Source organism: Castor canadensis, chromosome 3 (assembly GCF_047511655.1).
Source record: "Castor canadensis chromosome 3, mCasCan1.hap1v2, whole genome shotgun sequence".
Taxonomy (NCBI): Eukaryota; Metazoa; Chordata; class Mammalia; order Rodentia; family Castoridae; genus Castor; species Castor canadensis.
This window is the reverse complement of record NC_133388.1, coordinates 111,380,964-111,405,777: the sequence shown is the minus strand read 5'-3', so window position 1 is coordinate 111,405,777 and position 24,814 is coordinate 111,380,964. Positions and strand designations below refer to the sequence as shown.

Genomic DNA, 24,814 nt, shown 5'->3' with positions numbered 1-24,814 from the left:
ATGTATGTAATTTTATATGACTAATCAAATTATGCTCCTGACTCAGCTATTTAGCATTTATAAGAATTCTCATTCTTATTATTCCTGACAATTTCTTTTTTTTGTGATATGAGATCTGAACTCTGGGCCTCATGCTTGTTAGGCAGGCTCTCTACCACTTGAGCCATGCCTCCAACCCCTGATGATTTCTTTGATCTACAAATCTCAGAATTATCCCACTTCTTCACTGTGTCACTCTTCCCCACCTTCTCAACATACCTCTGCCGGGTAGCATTTGCTGTCCACAGTGTGCTCAGATCCCCAGGCATCAATGGCCCCCCAGTGAAAATGAAACTGCTTCAATCAGTAGTTGTGTTCCAGGGGTCCTCCCTCAATTACTGAAATGGAATATCCAACAATTCAGGGAACACGGGGAAAATGTGAACCCTCTTCATGAACCATTTTAAAGGGAGTTTACTATATTATATACACATATTTATAAACTTGATTTCAGTGCATTTAGTACATGTATAAGGAAAAGACAAAGTGATATCAGGATTTAATCGCATACCAAGATACATACAATTGTTTTAGGCCAATTCTTCATTTACTTTATAGTCTATAGTTACTATGTCTAGTTTTCTTTTGTGTACAATAAAAATGCAAATTTCTGTTAGCATATTTATGCATCTCAATCTGATAAAAGTGAAATATGAGGACAAAAGATACTTCCTTTACAAAGTTTTTCTTTTTTCCTTTCTTTTTTTTTTTTTTGAGCAAGGGTCTTGCAATATTCCCCATGCTCACCTTGAACTCCTGAACCTCCTGCCTCAGTCTCCTCAATGCTGGATTACAGGAGTGCACCACCATCCCCATTCTCTTTTTTTTTTTTTTTTTAGTTTCAGTAAAGACCAATTTATTGGAGAATAAAATGTGAGGCCTGTTACTCTCTTTTTTATTTACACTTTGCTTTTCAACTTTTAAAGGCATTATTGTTTCTTTCTCGTTCATTGAAATGGAATAAGAAATTTGTAAGTCAAAAATTATCACCCAGGAGATGTTGGCAAGGGTACGCAATTTCAGTTAGACAGGAGGATTAAGTTTTCATGATCTATTGCACAGCATGTTTTGTATATTTTGAGTTTTCCAAAAGAATAGATTTTAAACCTTCTCACTACAAAAAGTGATATGTATCTGAGATGATGGATATGCTTCTACTACGTTTATATACACCAAATCATTACATTGTACCCCACAAATATATACGATTATTGTCAATTAATGAAAAGAACCACAAAAATTATCACCTATTCCCAATTTGGACAGTATTCAATGTGAACCATCCACACAATTTACAACTACTACTGGCTTCTTTGCAGTGTTAGATAATAAGTACTTTTGGTTTAGATTACTTTCCTTAGACTAGTGAAGTCAATACATTACAGGAAAAATATTCAGAAAAAATAATATTTTGTGTGTGTGTGAGGGACTGGGGTTTGAACTCACGGCTATGTGCTTAGGAAGCAGGCACTCTACCACTTGAGTCATACCTCCCATCCATTTTGCTTTGGCTGTTTTGGAGATGGAGGTCTTGAGAACTATTTGTCTGAGCTGGCCTTGAACCAGGATCCTCCTGATTTCAGCTTCCCAAGTAGTAGGATTACAAGTGTGAGCCACTGGTGCTCAGCAAAAAATAAATTTTAAAAGTCATTCTTCCTTACTCTTTGAGTTGTGCTTTGAGTTGAATTTACAAAGGCATATCAGTTCCTTATTTCCATTTGATCAGACCCTGGCAATATCAGTACATGGCCAAACCAATATAACATTGAAACCATCTGCCCCATCCAACTTAATGATTTTCAGAGTTTATTGCATCATTAGTTGAATTGTATGCACACAAATAATCAAGTCTACAATTCCAAAGACCAAATACACTGGATATATCAGACAATGGTCTGCTATGAATCTTACTGGTTTTTAAATTTTTCTTACATAATTTGCTCTAAAAAACAGTTTTGTAATAGCCTCGTGAAGAAAGCAATGACTACTTATGAAATATCTTCCAAAACTTCCATTTTAGCCTCAAAAAAAAAAAAAAGAAATACCTAGGAATAAACTTAACAAAGAAAGTAAAAGACCTCTACAATGAAAACTATAAACCACTGAAGAAAGAAATGGAAGAAAACAACAGAAGATGGAAAGATCGCCCATGCTCATAGATTGGCAGAATCAATATTGTGAAAATGGCTATATCACCAAAAGCAATCTACATGTTCAATGAAATCCCCATCAAAATTCCAATGACAATCATCACGGAGATTGAAAAATCAACCTTAAAATTCATTTGGAAGCACAAAAGACTGTAAATAGCTGAGGCAATACTGAGCAAAAAGAGCAATGCTGGAGGTATCACTATATCCAACTTCAAACTATATTACAGCAATAAAAACAGAATGGTACTGGCACAAAAACAGACATGAAGACCAACAGAACAGAATAGAAGACCCAGATATGACTCCATGCAGCTATGCCCACCTAATTTTTTACAAAGATGCCCAAAACATATGATGGAGACAAGACAGCCTTTTCAACAAATGTTGCTGGGAAAACTAAATATCTGCATGTAGAAAACTGAAACTAGATCCATGTCTTTTGCCCTGTACAAGTATCAGCTGAAAGTGGGTTAAGGACCTTAATATAATACCTGAAACTTTGAAGCTAGTGCAGGAAAGAGCAGGAAACACACTGGAACTAATAGGTATAGGCAATAACTTCCTAAATAGAACTCAAATGGCTCAGCAACTAAGAGAAAGGATTGACAAGTGGGACTACAAGAAACTAAAAAGCTTCTGCACAAGAAAAGAAATGGTCACCAGATTGAAGAGGCAGCCCTCAGAATAGGAGAAAATTTTTGTCAGCTATACATCTGACAAGGGATTAATAACCAGAATATACAGGGAACTCAAAAAACTAAACTGCTAAAAAAATCAATGACCCAGTGAAAAAATGGGCAAATGAACTGAACAGAGATTTCTCAAAGGGAGAAGTCTAAATGGCCAAAAAACACATGAAAAATACTCAACATTCCTGGCCATAAAGGAAATGCAAATGAAAACCATGTTAAGATTCCACCTCACTCCTGTTAGAATGGCTGTCATCAAGAACACAGACAACAAATCTTGGAGAGGATGTAGGGAAAAAGGAACCCTCACACACTGTTGCTGGGATTGTAGTACAACCACTATGGAAAACAGTATGGCGGCTCCTCAAAAACTAAAAATAGATCTGCCATATGATCCAGCAATACCACTCCTAGGACATACCGAAAGAATTTAAGTCAGGTTACAATAAAGACACCGCATTATTCACAATAGCTAAGCTATGGAAACAGCTGAGATGCCCTACTACTGATAAGCGGAACTTTATTCAGCTATAAAGAAGAATGAAATTTTGTCGTTTGCAGGTCAATGGATGGAACTGGAGAACATCATCTTAAGTGAAGTTAACCAGGTTCAGAAGGCCAAAGGCCTCATGTTTTCTCTCATATATGGAATATAGACCTAATGCAAATACAGCAATATTATGAAAAACAAATCATGCTACAGGGAGGTCACTAATGGGACAGGGAGGGTAAAAGAAGGTTGATGTACTTTCTATACAAGAATGAACATGAATATAGAATTTTTAAACCTGTTAAAATCACCATAAGAAGAGGACTAAGGTAGAAAGTAGAAAAACCAGAGTATATATATATATATATATATATATATATATATATATATATATGTATGGAAATGTCACAATGAAACTCCCTGTATAACTATCTTAAGCAAATTTTTTTTTCAAAAACGGAGAACAGGAATGTAAAACAGGTCCTATCTGGGGGCTGGCACCAGTGGGAGAGGGGAAAATAGAAGGAAAGGGTGCTCTGGGGGGAGAAGACTATGGTAGAAATGTTATGTACTCATGCATGAAAATGAAAAAATGGGACCTGTTGAAACTATTCCAGGAATGGGGGGGGATAAAGGAGAATGATGGAGGGGATGAATTCACTATGATATGCTATAAGAACTTTGGTAAATGTCACAATGTACCCCCAGTACAACAATTATGTGATAATAAAAAAATCCTATTTTTATACATTCCTTTTAATGGCATCCTAATAAATCTTTACTTTCTCCTACCATCTTGGTAAATTTTTTACAACGCACAGCTTCTCAAATCCACAATTCCCAGACTATGAACATGACTTGCAAATTTTTCTATGAATTATCTCATGCCTACTTCTGGACTTGCCCTTATGCCATCTCCTTCTTACACTTTACACACAGTAATACCTAACACCACAAACATCACACTGCCTCACACCTCTGCCTCCAGGTAGATCACTTAGGTGTCACCTTTCTTTCTTTCTTTCTTTCTTTCTTTTTTTTTTTTTTTAGTGGGACTGGGGTTTGAACTCAGGGCTTCTTGCTTGCAAAGCAGACACTCTATCACTTGAGCCACATGTCAAGTCCATTTGCTTTGGTTATTTTGGAGATGGAGTCTTGCAAAGTATTTGCCCATGCTGGCCTTGAACCACAATCCTCCTAATGTCAGCCTCCCAAGCAGCTAGGATTACAGGCGTGAGCCACTGGCACCCAGCTTAAGTGTCACCTTTACCAGGAAACCTTCCTCCAGCCCCCTGTGCCACAGCATTTAGCACTCTAGGGTCTGTCACCCCATCACACTATAAATTCCTTGAAGGCAGGGATCATCCCTTTTTCCTCTTTCTATTCTGAGCACCTGGCACAGTGCTTGGCACTTAGTAGGTCCACAATGAAACCAGGACCTAAAGAAACAGACTACAAAGTGGCTGTCCAGTCAGTTGGTTGGGATGTCACTGGTTACCTCAGCAAAAGTGAAGGGAAATGGTAGGGTGGGGTGTGACAGATTGAGTGGAGGACAGATGAGTGGGGAAGTATACTCATTCAGGAATGGGGAAAAGAAACTGAAAATAGTAAATGAGAGAAGAGAACAGTCAAAAGAAGAATGAAATGGGAGATTTGTGCAGGTCAGAAAGCCTCCACTCAACATTACTGGCTTAGGTATTTAGCCAGAGGGAAGGTCTGCATTCTGTATTCTTGTCTCACTAAGCCCAAGAATGAACTTCACAAAGAAGGGTGAGCATAGAGGTAGGAAAGTTTGTTAAGGGCAGGAATAAAAGCTCCCACAGGAAGGGAGGGGTCCTGAGTGGGTTACCAACGACTCTCAGTGTCTAGGGGTTTTTATTCACCAAAGGTGTTACCCAATTTTATATGCGAACTATGTATTGAACTAATACAGATTTATTGGTTCCTTTTATGGCCTTGTCCTGAGTGAACAGTGGGTTTGGAGAGGGTTGGTTCTCAAACTCCCAGGTATAGTACTCCAATTGTTTCTCCTCCTGCCCCTTGCCTCCCCTCTGTGTAGGGGAGTCTTGGTTATCCTGTTTTGCTGCCCCATTTTAGAACACTTGCTTGATGGTGAAACGGGAGTGAAAAACATTCTGTGACTTTCTTCTTTGTTTTATTGTTGTTGGACCCTTTCCCTACCTGCCTGACTTGTTCCTGACTCCTAGTTTCTCAGTATCAAATAAATGAGATATCAATGTATCAATGACTGAGATAATGACCAACCAGGCCACATCTGTGACTGGGACTGTTTAACTATGCATACCTCTCTCCCCCGCCCCCAGTTCTTGGTCTACTTAAACCTATTGCTCATGTCTGTACCCAAAATATGGCCGAAGATGGGCTGAGTGCTCACTCTGCCTCTTCCCTGGGCATATCTGTGGCCATGTAATACATCTACTTTCTCTGTCCTTCGTCACGTCTTTTTATCTGGGATATACGGGTGGGCGCTGGGCCTGACAAGTGGAAGCCCAGGAATTTGGGAGTGGGGTTCAAAACTCTGGTTTCATTTTAAATATACTCATCCAAGAATTGAGAAGAGAGACTGAAGACAGTAGATGAGAGAGAAAAATAGCCAGAAGTATCAAATAAATATTTATGTATTTGAAGGTGTTATTTTGTTATTTGTATGCCCTAAGATGATAAAAAATGATTGAACTTGGAAAAAATCAGATAATATATAAAACATCTAGCATAGAGTCTGGCTTACAGTAAGCAATCTCTATAATATTCTTTTGCTTTTTAAAATTTTTATTTTTCCTTTTGCTTTTCAACGTGCAAGTAAAGGAGCTTGCAGAGAAAACACGGTGAAGAGAAAGGTAGTGCACAGAACAAACGGAAAAGTGGCCATGAGGACTCTTTGGGGTGATGGAATTATTGTAAAATTGGATTGTAGTGATGATTGTGTAACTCTGTAAATTTACTGAAAACCGTTATTATTTTTTTTTTTAAGTAAATGCAGAGGCCTAAAAATAGGGAAGGAGAACTTACAGTGTTTGTGAAAGCATTCTTACTAGGCTCACTGCCTGCTGATGTCCTATAAAAGTGTAAAGTAAAGCAATATGGGGCAGAAAAGAACAATGGGACTCACCTCTCCTTTTCCCTAATGCCTTTTGACTTTGACAACAAAAGGAATTTCAGGGAAGGAGATTAATTTACAGAAACCAACCACATCAGCCCAGGGATAATATAGTACCCCCCCCAATAGTTCATATTGCTCACATGCACTCATTAAAATCCATAACTAGTTAAGGAAACCAGGAAAACAATACCCAGAAGAGGACAGTGGCACGAGATACTCCAATATTTTCTCTTATAAATTTCTTTCTTCCTGTAAGAGGTTGTGTTGAATCCTCTTCCTTTCCAGATTTTAGTAATTTGAGTCTTCTCTCATATTTTTCTTGGTCCATCTGACTACATGTTTGTCAACTTTGTCAATCTTCCCAAAGAAACAACTTTTGATTTCATTGATCTCTGCTCTGTTCTTTATTAATGTCTTTTTTTTTTCTTGCTTTGGATTTAATTTGCTCTTTCTAGTTTCTTAAGGTAGAAAGCTAGGCTTATTGAGGGGAGGAAGTTCTCTGTTATAGGCATTTTCATCTATAATTTCCCTCTAAGCACTGCTTTAGCCATACTTTATAGTATGTTTTTGTCACATACTTTCCCTGGCTCCTTTTCCTTCACTTTATTCCAGGTCTGTGTAAAGCACACTGTAGCAGCATTTCTTAGGGTATTTTGTTTTGTTTTGTTTGTATTTTGAAATTCATAGACATTGGTGTTGATGGATTATTCCTTTTCTAAAATTGTTTCTTGCTTTTCTTTGTTTCTAGAGTGTCTTTGCTTTCTTTTACTTTTTTCTTTATTTTTTATGTTCATTTGTTCTTTTATTTTTTTCCCCCTTTTTGAATGCTACTGATTATTTTGAAACAGTATGGAGAAATAGCAGTGAAGAATAAAGCAGGAAATAAGAGGCAGTCACTGAAAAGAAAAAGAGAGGGATAGAGAAAGTTAGGTGTTTACCAAAGACTGATATTATTCTATAGAAAATAATTATTAAAGCATGATAAAAAGTGACTGTTTTAGTCCTCTCTGACCCAACAAGTGAAAAAACAACATCTCTGCCATATTTCTTGCATTTTTTAAAAAGCTATGACTAACTCACCTAGAGATGACTTACCCAGAGAAGATAGGATCAAGGGACGATTTACTCAGATTTGTAGGTACCTAAAGAGCTATTATCATGAAAGCATGGTTCAGTTATTTTCTATCTGAGATTACCCATGTAAATGGATGGATAAGAATTCTAAATAATAATAATAAAGAATCTTAAGTCTACTATTCAAAAGAAAAGGAAAGATTAAACTTGCCCCCGCAGCTATTTACCCTGGAAGCTCTCAGTTAAAAAACCCATTAGACAACTTTCTAAGATTTCCAACACAATGTGGCAATGATACATTGGTAATGCCCAGCTGCTAGACTGCCAAGGGCTTTAAAAGAAGTATAGGAAGGTTACCAGGGATTTAGATAGGATTGGGACGTGAAGGATTACTCATCCACAGCAACGCATGAGAGTTGGTGCTCCATAGTTGGGTTTGCCCATTCATTTAGCTCTGGTAGGGATAATGGTAGAGCTCCAAGGGAGAGAAGTAGAGTTCACCAGAGTGCAAGATGGCCATCGGGAACACAGGAATTTAGCTTGCTGTTTCAAGGATTTCTGGAACTCGCACAGGTTAATGCTACAGGTTACACACAGGTTAATGCTATGAGCTTCCAGTTGAGATGCGGGCATGCTCTAGCATTTGGGGAAATTAAGAAAGATGCCCATGAATCTGGAAGGAATAGGAGCAATTCCTTCTTAGTTTGAAATATGCAAGTAAAATGTTCAGGGATTGGGGACCATGTCATACCATAAAGCAGAAAGCAGGGAATAGGAGATGTGGAGATACCTAAGCCATAAAAAACAGACTTGAAAAATCCTGAATCATACCAGAGGAATATGTCAGAGGGGACACAACCAGAGAGGAGTGAGATTAAGGCCATTGGAGGAATAATCTGTTTGCAGTTGGACCAGAGAGCCATGTTTAAATATCAGGACATCACTACAAAAATACAAATAAAACAAAGGTACAGTTGAGAATCCCAGAGCCAGATAAATGCAGGAGAGAAGATTACTACTTATGTTTTTTGTTTGTTTTTGAACTCAGGGCTTCGTGCTTGCAAAACAGGCACTCTACTGCTTGAGTCATGCCTCCAGTCCATTTTGCTCTGGTTATTTTGGAGATGGTGGGGGTGAGGGGTCTCGAGAATTATTTCCCCAGACTGGCCTTGAACCACAATCCTCCCAATCTTAGTCTCCCAAGTAACTAGGGAGCCACTGGCACCCATCCTACTTATGCTGTTAAATTATACTTTTTACTTCATTCATTATCACTTTCATGGACTCTCTCATATTCATGAGAGAAACAAATTTCCTTGAAATCATTTCTTGACCTAAGCTCTATTGATATTTGAGACTATCACTGGTGTTGTTCTATGTATTCTAGGATCTTTAGCACCATCCCTGGTCTCCATCCACTAGATGCTAGCTGTACCCTTCCCCATAAATTGTAACAACCAAAAATGCCTCTGGTATTATCAAGAGTCTCCAGTCCAGGGAGGAGGGATGGAGACACAGGGAAGAGGGTAGCAAAATTGTTTTTGATTGAAAATAACTACTTTAGATACATTATTTCAAATAATAACAATTTCAAACTAATTGTGAATATCTGATACCATCAAATTCAGTGGGAAAAGAAGGTGGGGGAGATACAGCTCAGTAACAGAGCACTCGTCTAGCATGCACAAAGTTCTTGGTTTGATCCCCAGCACTGCAAAATAAAAATAAAATAGGGTTTAAAAAGACAAAATAAGCCTGCTTAGCGAGCATGAAGCCTTGAGTTCAAATCCCAGCAAAACAAAACAAAAACAAGCAAAAAGAAGAAACCGGCATAGAATAAACTATATTCTGCCTTCCACAAACATCAACACTTTCAGGTAGACTTTGAAATCATTCACATTAGTTTATATCCAACTAGGCTGAATAACAGAGAACTTTCAAAAGCAATATAATATTTGAATGAAAAAACCCTTTCAAAGTGTTTCTTTTAAACTAAGCAATATTGTTTAACAAAACTAACATAATGTAAGTTCCCACTTCTCTAATATATAACTAGTCTTAACTAGTTGTTAAAATTGTAACCTAGTGCATACATATACTTTTTGCCCCATTTCAAATATATTGCAATCTGATGAGTTAAATATGATTGATAGTATTACTATTTCATATAATAGTGCATGTAAAGTCAGCAGAGGAAAATTAGTGTATATTTAATATATGCATACAAAATAAACTTCTGATAAAGCTTCAATTTCACATCTTCTCTTCTATACCAAATATAAAATCTATCTATATATATTTAGTAATAAAAATATTACCTACAACAGTAGAAGAAAAGTGCATTAAAACTAGAAGGGAGCCAGGAGCCGGTGGCTCATGCCTGTAATCCTAGCTACTCAGATGGCAAAGATCTGGAGGATTACAGTTTGAAGCCAGCTTCTGGCAAATAGTTCTGGTGACCCTATCTCAAAAATACCCAACACAAAACAAGTCTAGCAGAGTGGCTCAAGTGGTAGAGCACCTGCCAGCAAGTGTGAGGCTCTGAGTTCAAACCCCAGTACTGTCAAAACAAAACTAGAAAGGACTTTATTCATAGATTCCCAAAGCAAGACCAATGAGTTGCATGACATTGCTAACAAAGCAGCCAATACTACTATGGAGGGAGTTTGATGTGTTTAATGATGACAAGATACTATTCCTTTAAACTGTAGACCAGAACACCTGATCTTATTTGATTTATCTGTAGAATCTTCAAATTCCACAAGGAAAGAATACCCATTATTCCAGATGTGGAGGCAGGTGGCCGGGTCATAAGAGACGGTGAGTGGTTTTAAGTCAGGATCATAAACACTGTCCCTCCACCGGATGTTGATGGGTGACTGCCGATCACCTGCAGGAACAAGGTCCAAGTTCTCCCACAATGGAGGCACTAGGAAAGAGCAGTTCAGAGCAATTAGCAAGGCTGCTCACTACCTAGCATCACACTAGGCAATCCCACTTGGGGAGAACCCAGAGGCCAAGGACAACTAAAGGTTTTAGGGATTAGCCACTTAAGGTCCTAACCACTGCCTAAAGCAGAGGACAGAGAAAAAACCAGGGGAGCACCTTGCAGGGATCATCATCCTGTCATCTTGCAGAGTCAACACGTCTCAGTCTGCCCACTACTGTCACCTAAACCCAGTGCCACCAGTCCTGCCACAGCAGTAGCTGTGCAATATGTGCAGATTAGAGATACATGGATAACAGAGCTTTCGCAAATGAGTTTCTTTGTTTCAGTGCTCATTTCCTCAGCTCTGACCACCAAAACTGGCTTTAAATACAAAGACAAATTTAATTTTCACTAACAGACTTCTTTTTTAACAAAGGAAACAAGGGAAGAGGTTTTAGAAAGGTTTCAATCTAGTATCATTGGTTTTCAAACAGCTGGCTAGTAGAAATAAAGGCTTGTGTAGCCTGCTCCAGTAAAATGCTCATCCCACGTCGGTGTGTATGCTGAGTTCATTTCTATGTAATCATCTCCAAGGACTAGGCAGTCACCATGCAAACCTTGGTACCAATATCAGCATTGTTAAAGTCCCTTAAGCTCAAAGTTTGTCATAAGAATGTAGACATGGTCTATTGTAGTGTACACACATTCTGTTCCACACAGGCACTAACGACATTGCTGATGATTTTCAGAGATAAGTATCCCAGGTCTTCTCTGCAAGTCCCTGACAAATATCAGCACAGATCTGTTGAGACATGCACGGGTGATGAATAGAACCCACATGTACCAGTTTAGGGTTGTCCAATTCTCTCTTTTAGAAGTACCACAGATGGGTAGAATCAAGACCAACAGGAAAAGTAGGAGGAACATAAATTGGTACAAGTCATTAGCAAAGACCCTCTGCATTTGTCCCACCATCAAGAATGAGTCTAAGTTGCTGGTGGAGTGGCTCAATTGTTAGAGCGCCTCCCTGGCATTCATGAAGCCCTGAGATCAAACCCAGTGCCACCCAAACAAACAAACAAACAAAAACACACAAAAAAGAATGACTGTAAGGATTTGGCTAAAAGTAGCTGTTTTATTACTCAGGCAAATCTCCTGCATATGTCAGGGTCATTCTCCTATTTACATAAAATTCAGAAACCTGCCTCTGGTTTACTTGTATGGAGGAAACATTTCACTTCCTTTGGTAGCTGCCCAAAGCTGGAAGTCAAGATCTTAGCCTTGGGTTGTTTTTTTTTTCTTTTTTTTGGCTTATTTTGTTTTTTGCAAAGCATTGAGCTCTCTTGAGTGTGCAGACCAGTGGTCCTCAACAGGTGCAATGCAGCCCCTAATGGACATTTGACTATGTCTGGAGCCTATTTGGGATGACAAAACTGGAGAGGGTGCTACTGGCCTCTAGTGGACAGAAGGCAGAGATGCTAATAAACACCCTTGGGCTGGTGGCGTGGCTGTAGAACACCTGCCTAGCAAGCATGAGGCCCTGAGTTCAAACCCCAGTACTGCCAACACACACACACACACACACACACACACACACACACACACACACACACACACAAAGAATCCGTAGCCGATGAGTTACAAAACCCCTTTAGATTCCATGCTGACAATATGCTCGGTCTTACTTTTACTTAAATAAGTGCTTTGGCACTATCTTAGTCTGTTTGGGCTGCTATAACAAAGTATCACAGACTGCATAGCTTATAAACAAGAGAAATATATTTTTCACAGTTCTGGAGTCTGGGACATCCAAGATCAAGGCATTGGTAGATTCAGTGTCTGGTGAGGACTGTTTCCTGTTTCATACACAGCTGTTTTCCAGCTGTGTCTTCCTTCATATGGTGGAAAAGGCAAGGAGCTCTTTACTATCTTTATATAAGGGCACTAATCCCATCTATAAGGACAGAGTCCTCATTATCTAATCACCTCCCAAAGGCCCCACCTAGTAAAACCATCATCTTGGGGGTAAGGATTTCAACATAGGAATTTTAAGGGGACACAGACATCCAGTTCTTTGCAACCACCCATTTCTCAAACCTTGACACTGTCCCTTATTTCAGCCCTTGAAACATGGAAAGCTTATTCCTGCCTTAGCCCCTTAATTCCTGCTTCTCCGCAGAAATAAATTTCTGCTCATTCAGCTCAGGGCTGGCTCCCTACCTTTAGGTCTTGGGCTTAATTACCCCTGTCATTAGCAAAGTTTTCTGACTGTCCTTTTATAATATGATTCCCTATATTATTAGTTTTAATCATAGCACTCTGATTTTTCGCCACAACATTTATTACCCAGGTATAGTTATAATTACATGGATGTGCTTAATTATCTGCCTCCTCTACTCCTTTGCAAGCCAGATGGCTTTCAATCAATACTTGTGGATCAAATGAGTAAGAGGAAGAGTACCATGGGGAAGGTCATGAAGGTGGAACCTTCATGAACAGGATTAGTGCTCTTATAAGAGACTCTAGGGAGTTCTCTAGCTCTTTCTGCCATGTGAAGACAGAGCAAGAAGGTGCATCTTTAAAACAGAGAGCAAGCCCCCACCAAATATCTAATCTTCTAGTGCTTTATTCTGGGATGTCTCAGCCTCCAGAGCTGTGAGAAATGAATTTTTGTTATTTATAAATTACCCAGTCTAAGGGAGTTTGTTATAGCAGCCCAAATACACTAAAACACTTTGATTCTCCTTTTTACTTTATTTCCTGTTGCCTCAGTGATCACCACATTATTTTTTCCCAAGGATCTTTCAGGGTTATCTCTTCCTTCCCTTGCCCAGGTCAGGCCTATATACCCCAGACTTCATAGGAAGCCTTGATAGCCCTCCCTCCTCTCTCACATCCCTCCATGCCCGTGTTTTGTCACTCTGCAGTTTCCTCGATTACCAGCTTCATCATGTTGTGTCCGTGCTAAAGACTGTACATCAAGCTGTAGCTTCTGTGTCCAAGTGCCCAGGTGTTCCTATGCAGGCCCACCTCACTTTACTCATCTCATCCCTGCTCTTCCTTCCCAGGCTCTCATCTTCCCTTGGCTGCTTTTCTTGTCATGCTACTCTTCTTACAACTGCCCACCTACACAGAGTTAGCTCTATTTTCGCTTGTGCTTAAATGCCCTTCATTCTCCTTACCACTTATGGAAATCTCTGTGCTTCCTGTCTTATTTCTGTGAGGACATTTTCTTCTACCACTCTGATCTTTGTTTTTTTTCCTGAACTCACACTACATTAACTCTCACACCATTTAGCACCCTACCATTCCTCATGTAATGTGTGTTTATCTGCTCCAAGGGTCTGTGTTAACTCCAAGTCCATGAGGGCTGTGTCCTATACTTTTTCTATAGCCTCCTAGGCTAAACTTGGTACCAGGCACAGAGGAGACACTAAATTCTTATTTCACTGATAGAGAAAACCAAAGAGTCAATACCAGACTCTCCAACCTTACCACACACCCATCGACTCTCTACCAGACAAGTTGGTTTACCCCCAATACCCTCTCAGTTCACATGATCAAATCTGCTGTTTCTCTTCCATTTTTAAAATTCTACCAGGTTTTCATGGTTGGTTCAAGCCTGTTCCCTGACAATCCCACCCTAAGTTAAGCATCCCTTCATCTGCTCTTACTCCTCAGTATCCACTGTCTTGTCAACCCAAAATTTGATGAAACTAAGACTGAAATAGAAGGATTTATTGGGCCATTATGGGTGTTAGCCAGAAAGAAAGGAGCGGTCCTGGGACAAGGCTTGATAGCAGCTGGATCCCCCAGACCAGAGTACTTTAAAATGAAAGTGTGAGGAAAGAGGCATTAATTATTTACATGGAACCTAACATGAACTATAGATGAAAGGAACAGGATTACCTGAAGCAGGAAAAGCTTTGGGAAAGGAAGATAGCCCCTAAGGAGAAACAATTAACCTCCCCTCCCCCATCTCTTTTCCCTTCTATCCTTAGGTCCTTTGTAATTAAATTTAGGATGTTTCAAATTTTTCCTCTTATTACTTTCCATTCCTGAGCTTTTCAATATGGTCAGCACTTACCCCATGCTGCTAGTTGAAATTGAGATGTGTTATAAATGAATAATGATAGGGACTCTATCTGTCATTTATAATTCTTACAGTGATTTCATGTTAAAATGCTAATATTTTGGATATCTTGGGTAAAACATATTAGTAAAACTCATTTTATCTACTAATTTGTACTTTTTAAATTTTTTTTTTTTTTTTGCAGTACTGGGGTTGAACTCAGGGCTTACACTTTGAACCACTCCACCAGCCCTCGTGTTGGGTATTTTAAAAATGTGTTTATTAGAAAATATGGAATTACCTACATGGTTCATTGAAGTAATAACAAATCTGTACCATTTCCATTCTAGAGTATATTTTTATATATTTTATTAAGAATAACTAAATTAATAAATTCATTTTCCTATGGTCTAAAATCTTATGTCTAAATTTTTTTTTCAGTACTAGGGTTTGAACTCAGTGCCTTGCACTTGCTAGGCAGGCTCTCTACCACTTGAGTCATACCCTCAACCCCTTTTTTTTTTTTTTTTTTGGTGGGTTTGGTATTTAAACTCAGGGCTTTGTGCTTACAAAGCAGGTGCTCTACCACTTGAGCCAAATCTCCAGTCCATTTTGCTCTGGTTACTTTTGGAGATGGGGTCTTGTGAACTATTTGCCCAGGCTGGCCTCGAACTTTGATCTTCTTTATCTTAGCCTCCCAAGTAGTTAGGATTACAGGTGTGAGCCACTGGCACCCAGCCCTCAGCAATAATAGATAAAATTTTAATGTAACAGTTAGGCAATTAGAGTGTCACTCTAAGTAAAATTGATTTTATTTTGAGAGTAATTAATAGGTATCAGGCTATACATCCTCAATAGTGATGGAGTGCTTCTTGAGATAACAGCAAACAGCAATTTGAATTGACAGCCAATGATTATTTGGCGGGAGGGCAGGGAGTGAAGGTAAAAGCACAGAGCACAAGGCTGTCCTGAAATGTTGTTTTTTTAATTGGATACAACCTCCTACTTCATTTATTCCTTACTCTGCTTCAGTTCACCTTAAAATTATGGGCAGACTAGAACATCTGATGCAGGTGCTGAACCTATGACAATAGTAAGAATGATGATGATGGTAATCATAATGCTAAAAGTACCTGCCAACACTGAATTTCTAACTCTAAACAACCTCTGGTCATTTTTAGTCACCAGTGTACATTGGGCCTTCTGTTTGGCTATTGGGCTGCCAGAAACAATGAGCATTGTCTTCACAACTAAGCAAGGAAGGATGGGATATCAAAGGAGAAATATTCTTGGGGGGGGGAGGGCAGCAAGGACCATAATATTCTCCTGAGTGAAAACAGGCCAGGACAGTGTAACATGCCAAAAGCCAAAAAAAATGGTAATTGTGCCCTGCTTTTCCTTCCAACTTAGAAACAAGAACGTGTCATACAACATGGGAAATTAGTCAAATGAAGCCCCACCTCCTCAGGCCACTACTGTTTTGTTGCCCCAAAAGCAGCAAACTGTCTTAAACACACAGCATACAGGATTTTAGATGTTTGACTTTCAACTTTTTGTTAAAAAAAAAAAAAGGAAACTTTTAGTAACTAGATAAATATGACTAATTTTTTCTGTTTTAAGCCACAGCCCACAAAGTACCAGAGTTCAGAGTAAGTCAGTGGGGAAAGGATGTAGGCATGCTTGTAGGAAGCCACACCCAACAACCAGAAATTTATTATGACTCTGGCCAGTTTATTTTGATGAGAATACAGTCAATGTTGAAGGAAGGAAAATAAATCTACAATTCAAATATATTTATGGAGCAGTTTCAAAACCTTGGGTTTAGCTAGATTAGCATTACTAGTTTATAAGTATTCAGTTCTTACCCATCCTTTTTATTATGTATGTATGGGGTCAGAGTAAACATAAAAAAAATGGAGAAACTTACATCTCATGTAGGCCAACATTTGAAAACTGTCAAATTCTTTTAAATAATGGAAAATATGAAAAATTTCTCTTTAATGATATATTTAGCCACTTCATCTTTCTTTTTATATTTATTTTTTGTTATATTTTGAGTTACTATACATTAATAATATATGGGGATTCACTGTAGTAATTCTATACATGTGTATGGTATGCTTTAAACAAGTTCACACCTTCCATTATATTCCCATTATCCCCTCCCTCCTTCCTCATTTCATCTTCCATAAACTCAAGTTCATTCTTCCACAAATGCATACATTATCCTCTCCCATCATCTCACCAAGGGACACTTTTGTTCCCTAGAGCTTGTTGGGTAGTGTCTGAAGCCATTTTTGGTTCTTATAACTGAGGGAGAAGGATGCTACTGGTATTTTGTGGTTAAAGGACTGCGATGCTGCAAAAATCCTGTAAGTACTCAGGACAGTCCCCACCCCCAACCCCCAGCACAGAATGACCCACCTCCTATGTCAATGTCATGATGGATAATCCCTTCAACATCGTGATGTGGACTGTAACTTATATTTGGGAGGAACGGGAGCTTTGAGGAAGACCAACTTATGCCTCACTTGATCGTCCACATTTGCAGGGTGGTCAGCTAGAATTAACTCTGGGATTTGTAACTCAGGATGGAATAGTCCAGAACACAAAGCTATTGAACTGTTTGAAAACATTAATATCCAGCTTCCAGGAACATAAGATTCACTGAAATAATTTACAGTCTGTGGATCAACAATTGTCAATAAAAACAATAAAGATAACAGACTTCAAAATCTTTGAAACTGGACATCTCTTGCCCAGTTTCGATATGGCAGCATTTTAGCATGCTAAAACTCATCAAGAAAGGACTTTCCACATTTACTTTAATGGGTCAATGGAGAAACAGTCATGCTCAGTTCTTAGGCATATAATCCCATACTGGAATGTCAAGGACACCATATCTGCACATGCTTAACACACGTGAGTGTCAGAAACTCAACAAGCCTTTTAGCTCTCTTTAGGGAAATGGAATACTCACAGGCTCGGTTCCCAGTTCTGTAAGTGCAGGTATAGAGACTGCAGGGCCTCACTGGCATGGACCTTGGAACCTGGAACCTTCTCCACAGCAATTTGCATGGAGACGCTTGAAGAATCACCCTCAGTTGATTCATCACTACCATCTCTAACTTGAAATCTCAGTCAGTTGCCAGGTAACTTGCAGGACCTAAAAACCTGGAGGAGGGCAGAGGAGGGAAAACTATCAGTGACAGAGATTGAAAATCATGTAGAAATGTCTAAGTAGGACAACATTCAGACTGGTAGCTCACACCCTGAGGTTGGGGGAGGGCAAACAAGTCAACAGTTTGCTGGCTCTTGTTCTTCAAATTCATTGGTCCCTCAGTGGCAGGCAGGGTTCAGAGGACTGACTCATGTGTTTGGCCTTTCCCTCAGGGCTTGCAAATAGTAAAGGCCCAGAGAAAAGATTCTCTTCATCCACATGAATAAAAAGACTATTTATTGTACAGTTTCTTAAAATTAAAAAATGACTCTCAGAAATCCCAATTAATTATTCAGCATATTTACTTGTAGGAAGAATCCAGTGATTAAAACTCCCTCCAGGCATTCTGAATAAAAATAATCATCTTCTTCTGGATTGCTTTAAAAAACAAAAGCCAAGATACATCCTGCCAAAATAGTCATGGGCAGTTTTGAAATCTAAGCTTAAATATAATCTGTGGCTTTTTGCCAGTGTTTGATGTAATACTATGGCCCTGGAACATGGGGAAAGTGGACAAGGTTACTCTTGAACTCTCTCTCTACCTGTCATACGTTCCCAGTGAAAGTCTCAAAAGGTAATGCTTTCATTATGGAGCTTCCAAATTATGGTACTCTTAACTTTGAACACTTCTCCCCTACCAGCCTCCCACCCCTGCTCCAATATTGCTTCATCCACTTTTCCTGAAAACTCCTATCCCTGTATCAAGTGAAGAAATAAGTTCTGAAATTTAAAACAAAAACATTTCTTTCTTGATTCCACATTTATTTCACTGTAGATTTTGAAGTGTTTAGTGTGATCACTTGAGATGCATCAAACGGCTGTCTGGAACACCATCTGAGGAATGATGACTGTGATGGGGCTGTGAGGTTGCATGCCCTGGCTCTGGTAAGTTCTTGGCTTTGTGTCCATTTTCGTTCCTTTCTCTCACCAGCCTTGGGGACTTCAGTTTCTCTAGCTCCCACTGCTCCCTCAATCCTGTGCAGACAGTCTTCCTTCTCTGGACCACTCTATCTATCATGCTTAGTTAATTCCTGCCCATCTTTTAAGGTAGCCTCTTCCTTAAAGCTTCTCCTGACTGCGTGCTCACCAGGTTAGCCTAGCTCCCTCTTTTTGGTTGAAATCTCAGGGCCTCAAATATGCTAGGCAAGCGCTCAACTACTGATCTACACACCCAACCTGTATATTTGCTTATATTTTGGTATACTTTTAAACACCTGTTCTTTAAGAAGAAGGTCTCGGATCTCTATTTATAGGTCCGTAAGTACCCCAAAAGTTCTTCCTGATCTAAAAGAACCTAACGATGAACCTAACCTAGTCTCACAAGAATGGGAATTCTTCTAGTATGCATTTTCATTTCAGTATTTATTGTTGTTTCCTATGTTCTAGGCACTGTGTTGGATGCTGTGATTCTAAGATAACCAACGTCATAAAAAAGAGTGAAATCCTGGTACATACTATAAAGTGATGAACCTCCAAAACACTTTGTCAGAGTGAAAGAAGCCACACCCAAAAGGCATGTGTTAGTTTTTGCCACCACTACCACTACTGATTAAACAAGAATAAGAGAACGTGCTATCATCAACTGCTTTTGTCACATGAAGAGACTGTGGTGAACAAATTCATTTTTAAAGAAAACGGCTTCATCTTTACCCATCTATCTCAAAGGGGATCTAGCCAAAATGGAAGTTACTTGAACTTTTGATATGAAATATAAAACATCTATTGAGTCCTGAGGGTTTTAAAGATTAAAAAATCTTGCTCAGCATGGGCAACCACCAAAAAGCAATCTAAAGCTATCTACATATCACAACTGAGACAAATTGGAAAGGTTGTTGTTTACTGTAAAGTAAAATGCATTGTCTTGAAAAAAAAAACAAGCATGTGAAATAATGCAAATCTGCAAATCTGCAGAGACAGGAAGGTAGATGGTGGTTGTGAGGGGCTAAGCGAAGGGGAAAGTGGGAAGTGACTGCTTAGTGGGTACAGGTTTCTTTTTGAGGTGATAAAAACATTTTGAAACTAGATAGAGGCGATGGTTGCATGACACTGTGAAGATTCTAAATGCCACTTTAAAAAGTTAATTTTATATTATGCAAATTTTAACTTAGTAATGTTTATATTTTCTTTAAAAGGTGAACCAGAGAAACACACAGCAAATCAGTTCACAGCAGAGTGCTTGTAACTAACTCCTCAGATTCTGCCTTCTCCTGTCAAAAACAGGGCTGTCAGAAGTTTGGCCTTGATTGGGGAGCAACAGCACAAAAGAGAAACTCAGGGGATACTAAAGACATATTTCCCTTACAAACTTGAATTTTTCTTCCCAAGAAAAGTGTAAAATTAAAAAAAAATTAGGACTAGAGATGTGGCTCAAACGGTAGAGCACCACCTGCCTAGGAAACCATAAGTTCAAACCCCAGTAATGTCAAAGGAAAAAAATGCTGAGTGCCAGTGGCTCAGATTGGGGGACTGAGGTTGGGAGAATCACTCAAGTGCTTTTGAAGTGTGAAGCCCTGAGTTCAAATTCCGGTCCCACAAAAAACAAAAACAACAACAACAAAAAAAAAAAAACAAGGAAACATAAAACCCACACATCATGATCCCCAATTATCCTGAACAGGAAGTGATTTCATTCTCTGCTCTCTTCAAGCATGTCCCTGCTATTAATTGGTTTTGAACTGGCTCTTCTCTGTACTGCTGCCCTTGATCCTGCTCCTTCTGAGCTAGAGGAAAGAAGGCTACCTCCAAGTGAAAGGAGAAAAAAAAATCACACCTGGCAAACCAGCTCCAGTGAAAACAGGAACAGAGTTACTTGCTATCACTATGCTCCAAGGAACAATTGAGGGCATCCAGAATTTTTGCATCTGTGGATTCAACCAACCATGGATCAAAAATATTAGAAAAGAATTACATCTATCCCAAACATGTACCATTTCTTTGCAGTTTGAATAATTTTAAATTTAAAGTTGCTTTTTTACTTATACATAAAACATAAAACTGTACATATTTTTGGGGTACCATGTGATATTTTAATACATACACACACTGTGACTACATCATTTTATATAAAGGACTTGAGCACCTGCAGATTGAGGTAGGACTGTATAGAGGAGCATACTATATTAAAACCACTTATGTACCCAATATTCCTTCTCAACAATTATCTATATCCATGGACAATCATGTTTTCCTTATACCTCCCCTTCTCAAGTTACTTTATTTTTATTTTTGTTGGTATTGGAGTTTGAACTCAAGGTCTCACACTTGCTAGGCAGGCACTCTACCAACTTGATCCACTCCACTAGCCCTGTTTTTATGTTGGATATTTTCAAGATAGGGTCTCGTGAACTATTTACCTCGGCTGGCTTTGAACCTCGATCTTCCTGATCTCTGCCTCCAGAGTAACTAAGTGCGAGCCACTGACGCCTGGCTTCCCAGGTTATTTTAAAGCAAATCTCAGATATCATATCAATTTACCCATGACTACATTTTTATAGGAAAATATTCTCCTAACTCATACTTTCTTCTACATAAAAAATTATCTATACGATAATTTTTTTACAGAATATAAAAACTACCAAATTTTCAAAATTAAAAAAAAATAGCAAAAAGTCCAGTAACTAAAGCAGACATACTCAGTATCAACCTAACCCTTAGTGTAAACAGTTCTCATCTCTCTTGGTATATCTATCTCTATTGGATAGAACCAGGGTTGAAACTCAGACGTTGAACACCTGTGTTGTTCTTGAACCACTATCTTCCCAATCTCTGCCTCCCAAGTAGCTAGGATTACAGGTGTGAGTCATTGAGCCTGGCACCCAGCACTGTCCCCACCTTCATCTTGGATGGGATCTCAGATTAAGAACTTTGTATTTTAAATGGAAAGTCAATGTTTAGCATGAAAATGCATATAGTTGTAGTTCAGCAGAATAAAAGGATTATATCAACTGATGTGTTTAAGGTTAAGGCTTAACATATATCCTTTTTTTTATGCAAGAATCTAGAACCAGAGGAGCAGGAAAAATAGTTCAGAAACACTGCCCAAGAAGTTGACTCTCTGTGACTTCAAATAGTGCAAGCTATGAGAAAGCTCTCTGGAAAAGCTAGTAAGTATTATATAAATGCCAAAATGCTATCCATGGTATAAATGCAAAAACTAAGAAAATAGAAACCAGTTTTAGATGACCTTTAATTTCATTTTTCAAGCTAATAACAATGGCTACTAGTCAAGATTCCCTTTAATAAAACTGATTTGACACTAAAATAAAATTTCAAAAATTGCCAAGAGAGATGGAGAAAACTTGCTTCAACTCTGTGCTTCCTTTGCATTGCCTTCTGTTCCTGAATTGAAGCAACAGTGAACAAGTTATCTTATATACAGCAGTGCACTGGTCATGCCCTTTCCCACCCTCCAAAGTTTGTAATCTACAAGGCAAAACAAGTACTTCTCTCTTTTTTGTTGCTTTTCTTTTGTGTGTGTGTGGTATTTGGGTTTGAACTCTGGGCCTCATGCTTGCTAGGCAGGCACTCTACCACTTGAGCCACTCTGCCAGCCCTTTTTTGTGTTGGGTATTTTCGAGATAGGGTCTCTCAAAGTATTTGCCCTGGTTGGCTTTGAACCTCGATCCTTCTGATCTCTGCCTTGAGTAGCTAGGTGTGAACCATGGGCACCTGGCTTTTGTTGCTTTCTTTAAAACTTTGGTAAAAAATACATAATATTTATCATCTTAACCAATTGTAATTATACAAATTCAGCAGCACTACATACATTCATAGTGTTGTGTAACCCTTGCCACCATCTATACCCAAACCTTTTTCATCACTCCCAATACAAACTCTGTATTCATCAAGAAATTGCTCCTCCCTGCCTCTAGCCCTTAATAATCTCTGTTTTACTATGTCTTATGTATTTGCCTTTTCTAAGTAACTCATATAAGTGAAGTCATACAATATTTGTTCTTCTGTGGCTGACTTATTTTACTCAGCATAACTGAACAGATATCTCTTAATCAAAGTTGGTGTGATGACAGCCTCAGTTTACTATAATAAGAATATAGGGGGCAGAGGCATCTGAAACAATTCATAGGAGGGGGAATAGGCAGAACTTATTGTTCTGGAGTGAACAATTCATGTGTCAGGGTGACGTGGGTAAAGAAACAGATAAAGACTCCTTTCTTGCTTACAGTTTTGTTGGGAAGAGAGACTCAGTAACTTCCAAGATGATGATCGCAGGTACAATGTATACTCAACTGATGGGATGTGCTGGCTCAGCCTTCAAATGGAAGGTTGTGATAAGACAAGGCCAAGGGCATGCTTCTTGGCCACAGAGTTGTACAAACACAAGTAAGAGTGGACACACATGGCCAGAGCACAGCGTCCTGCATAAGAAATTGCATGGAGGTCTTAGGCCTGTTAGTCTGGCTCCCAGAGAAGTCTGAGGTAGTCTGGGGATGAATGTCAGAGTCTTGGTCACACCTTGGGGACTGCCCCACACTCAGTAATCACACTGTCTATGAATAACACCAAGGCTGGTGGTTGATGATGACATCTGGCCCAGAGAAAGTTTCTTCTATATACCTTCAGACTGGCTCTTTAGGACTAAGGGGTAGAAAGGCTCCCAAGGGCTTATGTCACTCTTACTCTCTACTTATCTACAAAACCCACCACCCAGTGGTGTACTGCCTGTAGTGGTATGAAAGTCCTTCAGAATGTTGCTGATCTCACTGTAGGGAGCCCCGACTCTGCAGACTTCCTTTTGCATCCTGTTCACTAAACAAAACAACAACAACAAAATTCCAAACCTGTTTTTTTTCAAACAAAGATGAAAGGATGTCCAAACTTCTTTCCCATTATTCCAAGTCTGCTATTAATATTTGTCAGTGCACTGGTCATGCAGATGCCTGAGTAGTAAAGTGGAAGATGGGGTTTGACAGAGATTTGAGATTAATTTAGGGACTATGAGTTCCCAAGAGATTGGAAGACTTTTGAATATTATTCTGTGTGTATGAGGGAAGCACCAATGGTTTCTGATGACTCTGGCAGCAGAGCACAAGATGGATGGGAGTGGGCAAAGAGTGGATCCAGAAAAGTCAAGGATGGGTGACTCTTTCAACCATCCTTCATTCAATCCATTACTCTTTCATTCTTTCTTTCTTCAAGGTATCAACTGAACATTGATTAAATTCCATAGACTATTCTATGCTCACTGAGGAATAAAACAAAGTCCCCACCATTGAAGCTTACATTCTAGTAGGGAGATACAGCTAATAAACAACAAATGTAATAAATAAGTCAGTTGTGGAGACAATTCGAATATGTTCAGTGAAAAGTAGAGCAGGATAAGATGAATCTGGAGTGCCACTGGGGAGGGAACGCTATATTTGGCTTCACTGAGAACGGGAAATTTGAGTAAAGGAACAGAAGAGGTAGAGAATTAATTATATGGGTATATAGAGGAAGGGCATTCCAGGCAAGGGAAAATGTTTGTGCAAAGATTCTGAAGTGGGAGCATATCTGGCACATTGAAGGGACAAAAAAGAGACCAAAAGTGCAGGAGTGGTGAACCAGGAAGAAGACAAGTAGTAGATGAAGTCAGAGGCAATGGATGCCAGATCAAGTAAATTTCTAGGCCATTATAAGTGCTTCTCTATAAGTCAGGGTTTTTTAACGTGGGCATTGTTGACCAGAAGATTCTTGGTTGTAAGGGCTGTTTTGTACGTTGTATGGTGTTCAGCAGAATCCCTACTCACTAGCAGCCACTAGATGCCATTAGCACCTTCCAGAGTTGTGACAATAAAATGTCTTCAGACATTGCCAGATGTTGCTGGTGGAAGAAGTTGCTCCAGAACTACTGTTCTAAGTGAAATGTGGAGAAAATAGAGATTTTTAAGCAGAGGAGTAACAATCTGATTTACATTTTTAAAAGACTGTTTAGTGTCTTTTAAACACTAAAATTTTAAAATTGACTTGGAAGGGTTAGGGTTGTAGCTTAGTGGTAGAGCGCTTGCCTAGCATGTGTAAGGCCAGGGTC

At 39.0% G+C, this 24,814-nt stretch overlaps 1 protein-coding gene across 1 annotated transcript in view; it reads right to left on the bottom strand.

The window, feature by feature from the left end:
• Positions 1-24,814, bottom strand: part of LOC141421647 (carbonic anhydrase 5B, mitochondrial-like) — a 44,536-nt gene that overhangs the window by 16,325 nt on the left and 3,397 nt on the right. The window contains 3 exon segments of the mRNA XM_074068509.1: positions 259-377; positions 10,280-10,495; positions 17,548-17,741. Of these exon segments, the coding sequence (XP_073924610.1) occupies positions 259-377; positions 10,280-10,495; positions 17,548-17,689 (477 nt within the window). The 5' untranslated portion in view covers positions 17,690-17,741.